Genomic DNA, 12,646 nt, shown 5'->3' on the forward strand with positions numbered 1-12,646 from the left:
CACAAGTTTAACATTCCTAGTCATAATTCAAAACCGACAGAAAAACCAGTCACAAACAGCCTTGCCTAACCTCAACCTTACGGAGCTCTGTGGTCAAAAGTGCAGTCTCTGAGAACAATGGCCCATCTTCAAGATCAGGAGAAAATATGAGCAACACAATTATACTACTAATTGTTGCTAACCGATTCCAGGCAATCAGCAAATCTAGACTGAATAACTCTGCAGTTCATCATTTCCTCATTTCTGAAATGAATCAAAGTGACAGGCACTATGGACCACGACCTTTTATGGCCAAAGAACACACTAATTATACCACTGATCTATGTGTTTTCTTGAAAAGAACTTTTAGCCAACAATTTCTTACAAATTAGTAAAACCAGAAATGAATGGGAATATACCAGCACATGAAATTATGAATGCGGGGAACGAACTGCATAAATGAAACATAAAAACAAATATCAAATAAATATCAAAAATAACAGAAACTCTAGAAGCAGATGATTAACTTTGTGTTAAGTGCCTATGCCCTCCCCAAACTTTCCTTAATTGTCAAATAATTTGAGAATGGACTTAAAATTTCACAAAAAAAAGAGAATCCCACTAAATTAAATTATAATTTTATTGCCACAAATTAAAATTAGAACTAAAATTACATTGTACTTTCTACTTCGTTGACTTCAGTGTCATAATTAACTCTTTTGTAGACAGTTGGGTTAATGGCTACTTCTTTGGCACATCTTAACCCTTTCTCAAACAAAACCCGAGACCATGGAGGGCTGTACAGGAGGTGGATGACTAGAAAAGCCTGGAGAAACACACAGCCCATTGAGGCAGCCCAGCCCGGCCCTGCATCTGGGCTATCTAGAGTTTATGCTATCTAGAGTTATTTCACCTTCCTTCTATGGTAACCATTAGACAAACATTAAAACTCTTCTAAACTATCCCCATAAAAGAAGAGTTTTGCATGCTGTCATTTTTGTGATAGCAAAGGAACACGGGCTGCTTCAATAATGAGTGAATAAGCATATAAAAGTTTTAGTTGTTAAACCATAATAAATTCAAGAGAAAAAACAGCAGGTGGCGCTGGGCAGAGAAATGTTACAGTAGTGAAAGCAGAAAATGTGCATTCCGGAGCGAGTCTGCCGTCTGTGGCAGCCCTGAGCCCTGGAAAAGCCTGGACTGCATTTGTCAAGGGAGGAAAGACTGTTTTTCCACAGAAACAGAGATCCCTCTCCTCTTCAAAAAGAAGGCAATGCAATCACAAGATAGCTAAGCCTCCCCTCGTATAAGAAATCAACACTTTTGATAAACATTTATCTATTTATCATCTCAGGAGGGTCCCTCCTTTACCGAAGGCAGAAACAAGGAAAACAATATTGTTGAAGACTACATGCTGAACCTCACTCAACCTTCTCCAAACCACCTAAGCTCTACAGCAGAGAATTGCTCCCTTCTATATCAACATGTGCCATTCACAGCTGGAACAGGGCCCACAAATGAAGCCGTGTGAGGAGACTGGGAGAGCTTGTGAGAAAACTCAAATGAGTAAGACAAGAGTCTTGTAACTTCTGTTCCCCCATAACATGGATGTTATTGGAATGTGCTTTCGTGCCTCTCCCAGGTATAACCACAGGAGTGGGTTTACTTTACTTTACCTGTCATCATCAATTGGTTTTTTGTTTGTTTGTTTGTTTGTTGGTTTTGGTTTTTGGTTTTTCAAGACAGGGTTTCTGTGAAGCAGACTGGTTGTCCTGGAACTCACTCTATGGACCAGGCTGACCTCGAACTCACAGAAATCCACCTGCCTCTGCCTCCCAAGTGCAAGGATTAAAATCCTACAGCACCACGCCCAGTGATCATCTTACTTTGGTTATTCAAAAATGTTTCCAAGCACCAGTTGCCCTAGTGACTGTACACAGCCTAAAGTCATGTGACCTTGCCTAACCCTCAGAATAGAAACTATTTGATGCTCTGAATAAAGCTGGTTACTGCAGAAGACTTTAGTCCACTTCGTTTTGGGGCCCCCAACTCTCCCAAGTTCATGCCACCAACCAGAGCAGCAACAATTCACCTCTCTCAAAACCATTCATATTTCAAATTAAACTCCTGGCTCCAAGTTGCAGTAATTCTCTGGGCTCCAGGAAATTAATTACATGTCTACATGCCTATATTGTTATTGTATCAGCTACTAGGAAGTAAAATTTGACTTTATCTTTGGACTCCCCACCAATGAGAACGGAATACAGTGTGTGGTAAAGACCATACGCATGCTTAGGGGAAAAAAGTATTCTTTAGGAATTTACATTAAGTAAAAGAGCTCAGAGGACCCAAAGCAGCAAACATGCCCATATACCATACGCATGCTTAGGGAAAAAAGTATTCTTTAGGAATTTACATTAAGTAAAAGAGCTCAGAGGACCCAAAGCAGCAAACATGCCCATATCCAATGACTCAAGAAAAATACGAAAGTTTGCAAATGTCCAAGAAAAGTTCTTCCTTCACAAAGCAGAGTTCAAACTGCCTTGACAGAAACACGTTCTCATCTTTCTACATCTGAGTAGTTGTTCCTTTAATGCCTGTAATTCCTACTGGCTAGCTTTCTTAGTGCTGTGAGGTGCTAGGCATAGTACCAGAGGAGGGAAAAAATACTCATTAGTCTTATCCTGCCTTGTAGCCACTGATACACAGTCATAACGTGCAATAATGACCAACCTGGTAAAACATGCCCACTGGTCCAATAGTGGCATCAATGCCATGGATGCACTAACCACTTTATAAGTGGATTTAAAGCTGCACACCACAGGATGGAACCCAACCTGACTCTATTATCGGGGCCAAGCCCTGTGGCTAGACAGCTCATAGAGCCTATGGAAAAACCCACTACTATTTAAAAGGACATAGTATTATTAAACACTCCTGATGACTTATCATAAATTAGTGCATCTCTCAACCCTCATCAGAGAAGCTTCTTCTTGCAGGAGATGGCAATTAACAGAGACCCATAACTGGATGGGTGTAAAGAATAGAGGACTGTGGGGTCCTCATCCCGACATGTGACATTTCTATCATACCTCCTCCTCCTTCCAAGTCTCAGGAATCATCTATAAAAAGGGAGGTGGAAGAGTTCTAAGGGCCAGGTGGATGACCACACAAAACGGTGCTCCCTGAACACAGCGGGGCAGTGGCACATACGAAGTCCCAGAGGCTGTGACAACATGCCCAGGACTCACACATGCTCAAGTGAGACCACCAATAAATGAATTAAATCCCAGCATGGAGAGGGGAGGGAGATGGTTGATGGCTGCTGCAGGGAAGAGAGTTCCTTTAAGTGTGTGGCCCCTGGTAGGTCAACCAAGCTGGAGTGGACGGTTCCAAACCCAACGTATATGGGCAGCAAATACTGAACTCCATGAGTATTAAAAAACAAACAAACAACAAACAAAAAGCTGGGTGGGTAGGGAGTGGTGGTGGATTTGGGAGGAGTTGAGGGAGGGGTGAAAATGATCAAAATACATTGTATTAAATGCTCAAATATTTAATAAAAATATTTTTAAACAAAGTAAAAATTTGGAAGTTGTTCCTTAATGAATTCTTTTTTATGAAGTAGTAAGAAGCCACAAACCTCCTTAGCTTTAATTATCCCCTTAGAAAATACATTAGCCTTCGAACTTGGCTAGAATCTTAAATAGCATAATAACACACTAATATGTATAGTCAGCTGTTAACCTGTCAGAAAAAAAAAATAATAACGTATTTAAAGAAATTCTATTCTGTTCTAAACAATGAGTGACCTAAAATTTCTTTTAAAAAAATGCATGCATGTGTATCTTCAACTTGTTTTATACTTTACACAGAAAAGAGTGACTAACTTTATCCCTGCCTTCTAGATAGACAAAAGAGACATGAAAACCCCAGGAACTTCTTGTGAAAAGTACAGCATTCACTTAAGACTCCATTCCTCCCCATTCACGCTCAGACAAAGAAATCAGGTTTTTGAAAAGCACCTGCCAATTCTCTGTAACAAGTTCTATGAATCACCTGATCTTTGAAATACAGCTGAACTCTACTGCCGTACAGCTTGTGTGCCCGTCAGTCATCTGCAAACGAAGCATCCTCGGCGCAGCCTGCGACTCCTCGTTATCCTTCGGTGCAGCGACATTGCGGACTTTCTGGATTTGTAAAACACACGGACCTTCAAGCTGTCGAACACGAGGGAACCAAGGTCACTCTTAGTCATTGTTATACTTTCAATTATACAATTATTCTCTTCTTTAATGGTTACTTATTATGAGTTATAAAGATAATGTCAATTAAAGTCAAAACTGAAATTATTTTTTAATTCACAGAGGTGAAATTTCAAGAGGGAGGGCTGCAGAAGAACAAATTTTTAAATCCCCTTTCAGATGGTTCCAAGGCATGAAGGCACTAAGCGAACAGCTCAGTGTTTTAATAAAAGGTCCATTAGGTCATGCTTTTAGTCTTATGCGCTCTAAATAGTTCACATAAATCTTGCCTCCTCCCTTTCACGAGAACAGGCACTCAGGAGACAAACAACTTGACATTCCTGTAAGGGCCGTCATCAACGCACAGCAGCAGCTCAAAGGCGCATCCACGTTACAGCGCCCTCTTCTGGTGTACAGCACACAATGCTTCAAAGTGTAAGATACACAAAGTTCAAGGAGTATGTTACACTTATTTCTACACTTCCTTTTTAAAGTAACATTAAATCTGATGCTATGGACCTGCTGGCAGGGAGAGAAGTGTTCTCTCCTACCAACTTTCAATCAAAGTACGTAAATCAATAGTCTAACTAGCTATAAAACTAAAAGTTTACCTAACAAAATGCTGGTAGCAAAACTAGAGGGAGACAGTTAAATTTGCTTACATGTAGAAAAATAAATTTAATAGAAATGATAATTTCTACATAGTAAAATAGATCTTTAAGTTAGCATCATAGTTTAGGAAGAAAGTTTATTTTAAAATTAAAGCTTTTCAAATAAATTTATGCACAAAAAAAATTAATACGTATTTTCAGAAAAGAAATGAAAAATATTTATATTTTATTTCCCAAGCAAGCAAGTCTCCAAATTGAAAACTCTACTGTCAACACTGACCAGGAGCAATGATGTTATACATTCAGTTTTTGGTAGTCTACCTAAGCTTCCACCAAGTTTCAGCTATGAACGGTGAATACTATTTCTGGGCAAGATGGTGGACTAGAGGGGGCTTCTGAGAGAGGCAGTAAAGAAAGAGTTAAAATAAATAGGTGTTATTACAAGAAGGAGGGGAAGCTTCAGAAATCCACAAGGACATGACAGAATCCCAGGAAAGAGCAGAAGTAAAAAGGGCAGTGCACCCAGAGAAGAAAGGCAGAGCGCAGTGGTACTGCACTGCCCTGGCTGGAGAGGGGAACAGAAGGCGCTTACCAAAGCAGCTGGGGGTCAGGAAGATACAGACACACAGACACACAGACAGACAGACATAAACACACACACAGACACACACATGCACCATATATGTGTGTGTATATGTGTGTGTGTGTGTGTGTGTGTGTGTGTGTGTGTGTGTGTATATATAATAAAAACTTAAAGCAGTTCACTTCTCGTTGAGTGGTACTGGAGACGGTACCAGCTGGGGCAGGTTACTCAATATGAAGACTCCTCTCTACAAATCTACAAGAGATGCTCAGACTAACGTGCAAATACACAGAAACACATCCAAAATATGAACAAACCTCAGGCTAGGGAGATAACTTAATAAGCCAAATACCCACATAAAAGCCAAGCTGGGTCTGTAAGTCCATGTTGGGAGACAGAAACAGGCAAATTTGGAGGGCTCCCTGGAAGACCAGTCTAGCTAGCTAACTAGTCTGACCAAAACTGGGCTCCAAATTAAGAGGGAAACCTTGTTTCCTAGGTTGTTTTGTTTTGTTAGTCATGAATATATATATATATACACACACACACACACACACACACACACACACACACACACACACACAAAGCAACTTAAAGGAGACAATCTACTCTGACTTGAGACCATGGTGTGGGAATCAGCAAGAGACTGAACAGGACAGCCACAGCCTAGAAGCAAAAGGGAATGAATGAATGTGCTCAGCATGCTTTCTCTTATGTATTCAGCTCAGGATCCCAGTCAGGGAAAGATGCCATCCACAGTGGGCAGGTCCCACCTCAATGAACACAGTCAAGATAAACTCCCACAGGATGCCCACAAGCCTGTCTTCTGGGTAATTCTAGATTCTGCCAAGGTGACAATTAACACTAACCATCATGTCCTGTCTCAGACACTAAGATGGAGAGAAGAGGAGGACACCCAATGCCCACCTTTGGTCTCCACATACACAATGCGTGAATGCGCACACACACACACACACACACACACACACACACACACACACACGCAGGGCCACATGAATCCCTCAATGACGGTAATTCTTTAACCACTGAACTCAAAGATGAGAACAGAGCTAAAATGCTAAATCAAGTTTTCTGGAGAAAATGATTAAAGACCTGAAAGAAAACACAGACAAGTAAATGAATTTACACCAGAAGACAGGAAATAGACTCAGTAACAGGTAGAAAAAGCCAGCAAAATGGATGAGAAAAATCAGTAATGTGGGAGAAAAGAGTCAGCAACAAAAATAAAAAATTTACCAAGCAAATTGAGATCTTAAAAAAAAAGAAATATAGGGCATGAAAAAAAAATGAATCAAATTAAAAATACAGAAATGGAAAGGATGAGATGGATCACTGCAAAGGAGCTTGCTGCCAAGCCCGAGAACCTGAGTTTGATCCTAGGGGACCTATATAATGAAAGGAGAGAACTAGTTTCTGAAAGTGTTCTCTGGCCTCTACATGTATGCCCGAGTACATACATGGGGGGGGGGGGGGTACATGAATGTAGTAATATCAGTCAGAAAAATAAATGATTGATAGATACATACATACATACATGCATACATACATGGATATATAGATATACAGATACATAGATATATACATAGATGGACAGACAGACAGACAGATACAGACAAGATAGATAGATAGACATGGGCAGGATGTTTGTTTTTTTTTAAACACACACACACACACACAAAAACCTAGGATATGATCAAGAAATCAAACCTAAGAACACAACAGATAAAGTTAAGATAAGCAAATATTAAAGGTAAAAAGAATCTACTCAATAAAATTAGAGACACATAGGACCCCAAATCTACATAAACAGATAGATAAGCTCTCTACAACATACTGGAGGTATTCCAGTGTTCAATCCTAAGTCATATTATACAGCCACAGGAAAAACAGAACAGCAACGTCAGCAACACAGTACGGTAAGGGCACAAAGAGACACATAAGCCAGTGGAATAGAATAAAGGACCCAGAAACGAGCCCACGGGCTACAAATACCTAACGGTTTCTACAAATTGTCAAGACACATACTAGGGAAATGACAAGCTCGAAAACAAAAGCTGGTGAGAAACTGGTTTTCCACATGTAAAAGGATAAAACCAGATCCATCGCTCTGCATAAAAATCAATGAAAATGGATCAAAAACCTTAACGTAAAACACCGAAACTGCTAGAAAAGAACGTGGGTGGAAGAACTCAAAGTCCAGGAATAGGCAAGGACTTTCTGAAGAGGACTCCACTAGAACTGGAAAACAATCCCAAGAGTTGACAATTGGACGGCATGAAATTAAGGAGCTTCTTCAAAACAAAAGAAACCATCATCAGAGTGAAGAGCTAATCAAAACTGTCAACTAAACACCAGACATGTCATTACATCCACATACACATTTATAGAACTGTCAAAAGCAAACCTCCCCAAATCATCATAAACAAATTGGCTAATGAACTAAACAGACAGATCTCAAGGGAAAAATACAAATGGCCAATCAATACTTGATAAGAATGTTTAACATCATTTGTAGTGGGTAGCCATTCCAGCTTTGATCTGGAAGTTCCAACCCCCATTGAGACTTCAGCAACTGTCACGCCTACAAGGCGGGGCCAAAGGAGGCGCCTGGGGACCCGAGATCTGGATTGGCTAATCATTAGCTACGAGGGAACGAAAAAAAAACCACAAATGACCAATAAATATTTTTGAAGTATCCCGAAGGACCAAGTCATCAGAGGAAAGCAAATTAAAACTATTTTGAGAGTCCATCTCTCTATACTATATCTATCTATATCTATATCTAGCTATACTAGTTATTATCAAGAAATCAAATTCAACAAATGCTGGTGTGGGCAGAGCAGAAAGAACGCTTAATGACTCGGTGCCGGTGGGCTTGTAAACTGGAGCAACCACCACGGCAATCAGTATGGAGGTTCCTCAACACTCAAAACAGAACCACCACGTGACACTGCTACTCTGCTCTGGGGTGTACGTCCTAAGTCAGCACTGCACAGGGATGCTTGCTCAAACATGTGTACAGCTGTACTATTGACAATAGGTAGGCAACAAGTGGCCTGGTTACCCATCTGTTTTCGTTTGGTGTTTGGTCTTTTGGGGGTCCGCCACCCGGCTCCCAACTAAATCACTCAGGGAGGCTTATTCTTAATGATGAATGCCCAGCCTTAGCTTGGCTTATTTCTAGCCAGCTTTTCTTAACTTATCCCATCTACCTTTTGCCTCTGAACTTTTTCCTTTTCTTATTTCTGTAATCTTACTTTCACTCTTACTCCATGGCTGGCTGTGTAGCTGGGAGGCTGGCCCCTGATGTCCTCCTCCTACTCTGGCTATTTCTCTGCTCCTCCCAAATTTCTCCTTCTATATATTCTCTCTGCCTGCCAGCCCTGTCTATCCTTTCTCCTGCCTCATTATTGGCTGTTCAGTTCTTTATTAGACCATCAATGTTTTAGACAGGCACAGTAACACAGCTTCACAGATGCAAACAAATGCAACATAAACAAAAGTAACACACTTTAAAATAATATTCTACAACATCCATCAATAAATGAACAGATAAAGAAAATGTAGTATATAAAACAATGGAATTTCATGCAGCTATAAAGGAAGTGAAATCATGGTATTTACAGAAAACAAATGCAACTGGAAATCATTATGTTAAGCAAGGCAAGCCAGACGCATAAAGAAATATAGAGCTATAAAGCTATAGAACCTAAATTTAAAATTACACGTGTGTGTATGAGAGTGTTTGTGTGTTTACATGTGCACCTGAAAGTCATGAAACCAGCCTTCTGTGCATTTCTTCCTAATTCCAGGTTCGTTGGTTTCACACTCTCGTTTAGCATGAAGTTATTAAACTAGAGAGTGGGAATGCTACACAAGGAGCCTCTTTACTCTCTTCAGACAGGCGGTTTACCAGCATTTTATTGGTGGCATCACATCACAGCCTATAAAGATGTCAACTGTCTTTGAGCTGATCTGCAGTTTCAGTAAAAATTCCAGCACACTTTAAGAGATTTAATAATTTGATTCTAAAATTTATTGGAAGAAAAAAATAGTAACCTAAGGAAGAATATTGTATTTTACAACCACAAGTTTAGAAAAAAATGGTAATTTCAAGTGTCATAAAGGCAACTTTCAAATAGATCTTGTATACTCTAGTGAAAGCAATATAAATGATGCAACTCTTTGTAAAATAATTTGGCATCATCTTATAAACATGAACACTGGCTTAACTCTATCATGCACTAATTCAGTTCCTCAGTTCTTCTATTGTATGTTTGTTCTTAGAAATAGTATCCATTTTCAAAACAGATTAAAAAATAATTAAATAGCCATCAAAGGAAATGATGCATATTTATTGTAATTGCACATGTAATCAAAATGTACTTAAAATCAATGAACAAACTAAAAATTTACAGCAATTGTTTCTTAGTGTAGGAAAGGGTGGGGGCCACAACACCTGAGTAGAATCATTCAGACACTCTAGTGTCTGCATCAGAAGAGGCTTCAGAGGCACCTACTTCAATATTAAGCTTCAAAGCATACCTATATGTACATACATCAAACATACATATATATGTATGTACATATATCAATATTTTAAATAATTTATGGTTTAAAATCAATATATTGGTTTGGTCAGTGAAATTTCAGAACTGAAAAGCTAGATGTACAACCTACATAGCATGAACACACCCAAAGTCAAACCACAGGGTCAGTTTGAAACCAGAAGTGTTAGTAAAATCATTTCTAAGAGGGAGAATAATGGAAAAACCACAGTTACACCATTTGACAATTTCCCTCACCAATCTCAACAACCAACAAAATCCAGCTACACTCTGCGCCAAGAAGAGATGTGCTATCAGCCAGCATGCATGAGCTAGAACACACTGGTCCCAGCACAGGGCAAGCACCTCGTTCTATGCTTTGGTCAAATGATATCACTCACTCTGGACAGAGCCTAGCACTACTGCAGCTGTGCCTCAGAAACTCGGTCTTCTTGCTGTTCTCCTGCAACATATGATTCTTCTACTCTACACTAAGAAGAGCTGAGACAAGTGCACGACTCTGTATACCATGGAAAAGATGTGCCATGTTTTCTTTCTCCTCTCTAAACAAGTTATCTTAGAATAAAAACACTCCTCAAACTCAGTGAGAGAATTCAGGTTCTAGTAATCACAAACACCAAATACATACATCTTCCAGACATAATTACCAGCCAAAAAGTTTGATTAGGCCCCATTTCATTTAATTCATATTATAAAAATGGCATGTTGTTTTCAAATAGAAATAATATTGAATATGGTGTGTGTGTTGTTTTATGTATATCTACTAAATGTACACACATATACTACATATACATTCACAATATATGTGTATATTTAAAAATCTTACATCAGGAAGATGTGTGTACAGAGTATGCACACTCTGAGGGTTTTTTCCAAAGATTTATTTTTACTTATGTGTACACGTTTGTTTACATGCATGTGCATACATATGCAGGTGCTCAGAGAGGCCAAAGAGGGCATCAGCTCTGGCAACCTGTACTTACAGGTGGTTGTAAATCACCTGCCACATGGGTGCTGGGAAGCAAACACCAGTCCCCTGCAAACGCAGCAGAGTGGTGAGTGGTAAGCCTGCGCTCCAGCACATACACAGTGCAGTCTTAAGTTTCAAACAGGCCTCCACTGTGGAGACCCGCTCACTATTCCATAACTGAAACTCCTATCTCTAAAAGCCAACAGTCCAGAGAGGAAAGCTAGTCTCCTGTTCCTGAGTTCTTCTTCCTGTACGTACTTCTAACATAAAACCTGTTTTATGGAGTTCTCTGTCTCTTTCACTTGGCACAAATGTACACTCAAAACTGCTATAGGGTCAGTGAGATGGCTTGGTAAGAAAAGGCGCTTGTCACAAGGCATGATGACCTGAGTTCAAGTCTCAGGGCCCACATGGTGGAAAGAGAGACAACTCCCAAAAGTTGTCCTCTGACCTCCTTACACTCACCAAGAGATACACACATACTCATACCCCCCCCAGGAAAAGAATAAATTTAATATTTATTTACCTGTTTGAATAAAACAAAACATTTCTAGGGGCTGGGGAGATGGCTCCGAAGTTAAGAGCACTGGCCACTGAGACCTCCTGGATTTTATTCCTAGCAGCCACATAGTAGCTAAGAACCAACAACCATCTGTAACTTCCATTCCAAGAGATCTACTGCCCTCTTCTGGCCTGCACAGTCACCAGGCACACATGTGGTGAACAGACATACCTGCTGCAGTTTAACACCCCAGCAAAAGAAGATAAATACTCTTGGCCGGGCGGTGGTGGCACACACCTTTAATCCCAGCACTCAGAGGCAGAGGCAGGTGGATCTCTGTGAGTTCGAGGCCAGCCTGGTCTACAGAGCGAGATCCAGGACAGGCACCAAAACTACACAGAGAAACCTTGTCTCAAAAAACAAAACAAAACAACAAGAACAACAAAAAGATAAATCCTCCTGCAGAGAAAGCAGCAGTGCACACTTGTAATCCTGCGCCTGGGAGCGGAAGGCCCAGGGGATCACAAATTTTGGTGCACCCTGAGCTACACAGCAAGTTCCAAACTAGTCTGGCTTATCTCAAAAAATAGGAAAGAATAAAAGCAGCAAAAATGATTTTCCAGTGCTCTGCTGTAATTTATTTCACATGCAACCAATACACCAGAAGACAAGGCTGGAGCTTGACAGACACTGTTGATTCACCTGTGGAATTACACGGTAAATGAGGATCAGTCACGGATCCTCGTGTAAATAAACCTGACAGCGGAGGGAAAGAAATACTTGGCAGAGGTCATCAGTGACCGTGATGCAGAAACAGAACGCAAACGTGGGGCTGTCTCACCCCACAAAGTGTGTCTTCCATTGTGCCTTCCACAACTCCCATTAAAAGCAGACGTGGGTACACAGAGCACTGAGAACACTCTTCTTTAAAAAGGAACTGCACTCAGAAGGTATCAGAAGATTGGAAGAGAAGGTACACTGGAGTTGGAAACTGCAGACTGAACAGCAGTGTCTACAGCGCAGGACATCCGGGTGTCCAGCAACAGAAGCCGAACTCACGGTGGGCATTTCTGCCTTGGCGTTTTTCCAAAAACTGTACAGATGATAAAGTCCAATCATTTAACATTAGTCCGAGGCGATTTCACAAACAAATCACCAAAAAGAGACC

At 40.3% G+C, this 12,646-nt stretch overlaps 1 protein-coding gene across 2 annotated transcripts in view; it reads right to left on the reverse strand.

Moving 5' to 3' along the window:
- The window catches only part of Tdrd3 (tudor domain containing 3), a 150,058-nt gene that overhangs the window by 68,763 nt on the left and 68,649 nt on the right, over positions 1-12,646 (reverse strand). For both annotated transcript variants that reach the window (XM_059273278.1, XM_059273279.1), the window contains one exon: positions 4,039-4,199. In XM_059273278.1, coding sequence (XP_059129261.1) covers positions 4,039-4,199 — 161 coding nt within the window. The remainder of the gene's footprint in view (positions 1-4,038; positions 4,200-12,646) is intronic.

This window comes from Peromyscus eremicus, chromosome 9 (assembly GCF_949786415.1).
Source record: "Peromyscus eremicus chromosome 9, PerEre_H2_v1, whole genome shotgun sequence".
Taxonomy (NCBI): domain Eukaryota; kingdom Metazoa; phylum Chordata; class Mammalia; order Rodentia; family Cricetidae; genus Peromyscus; species Peromyscus eremicus.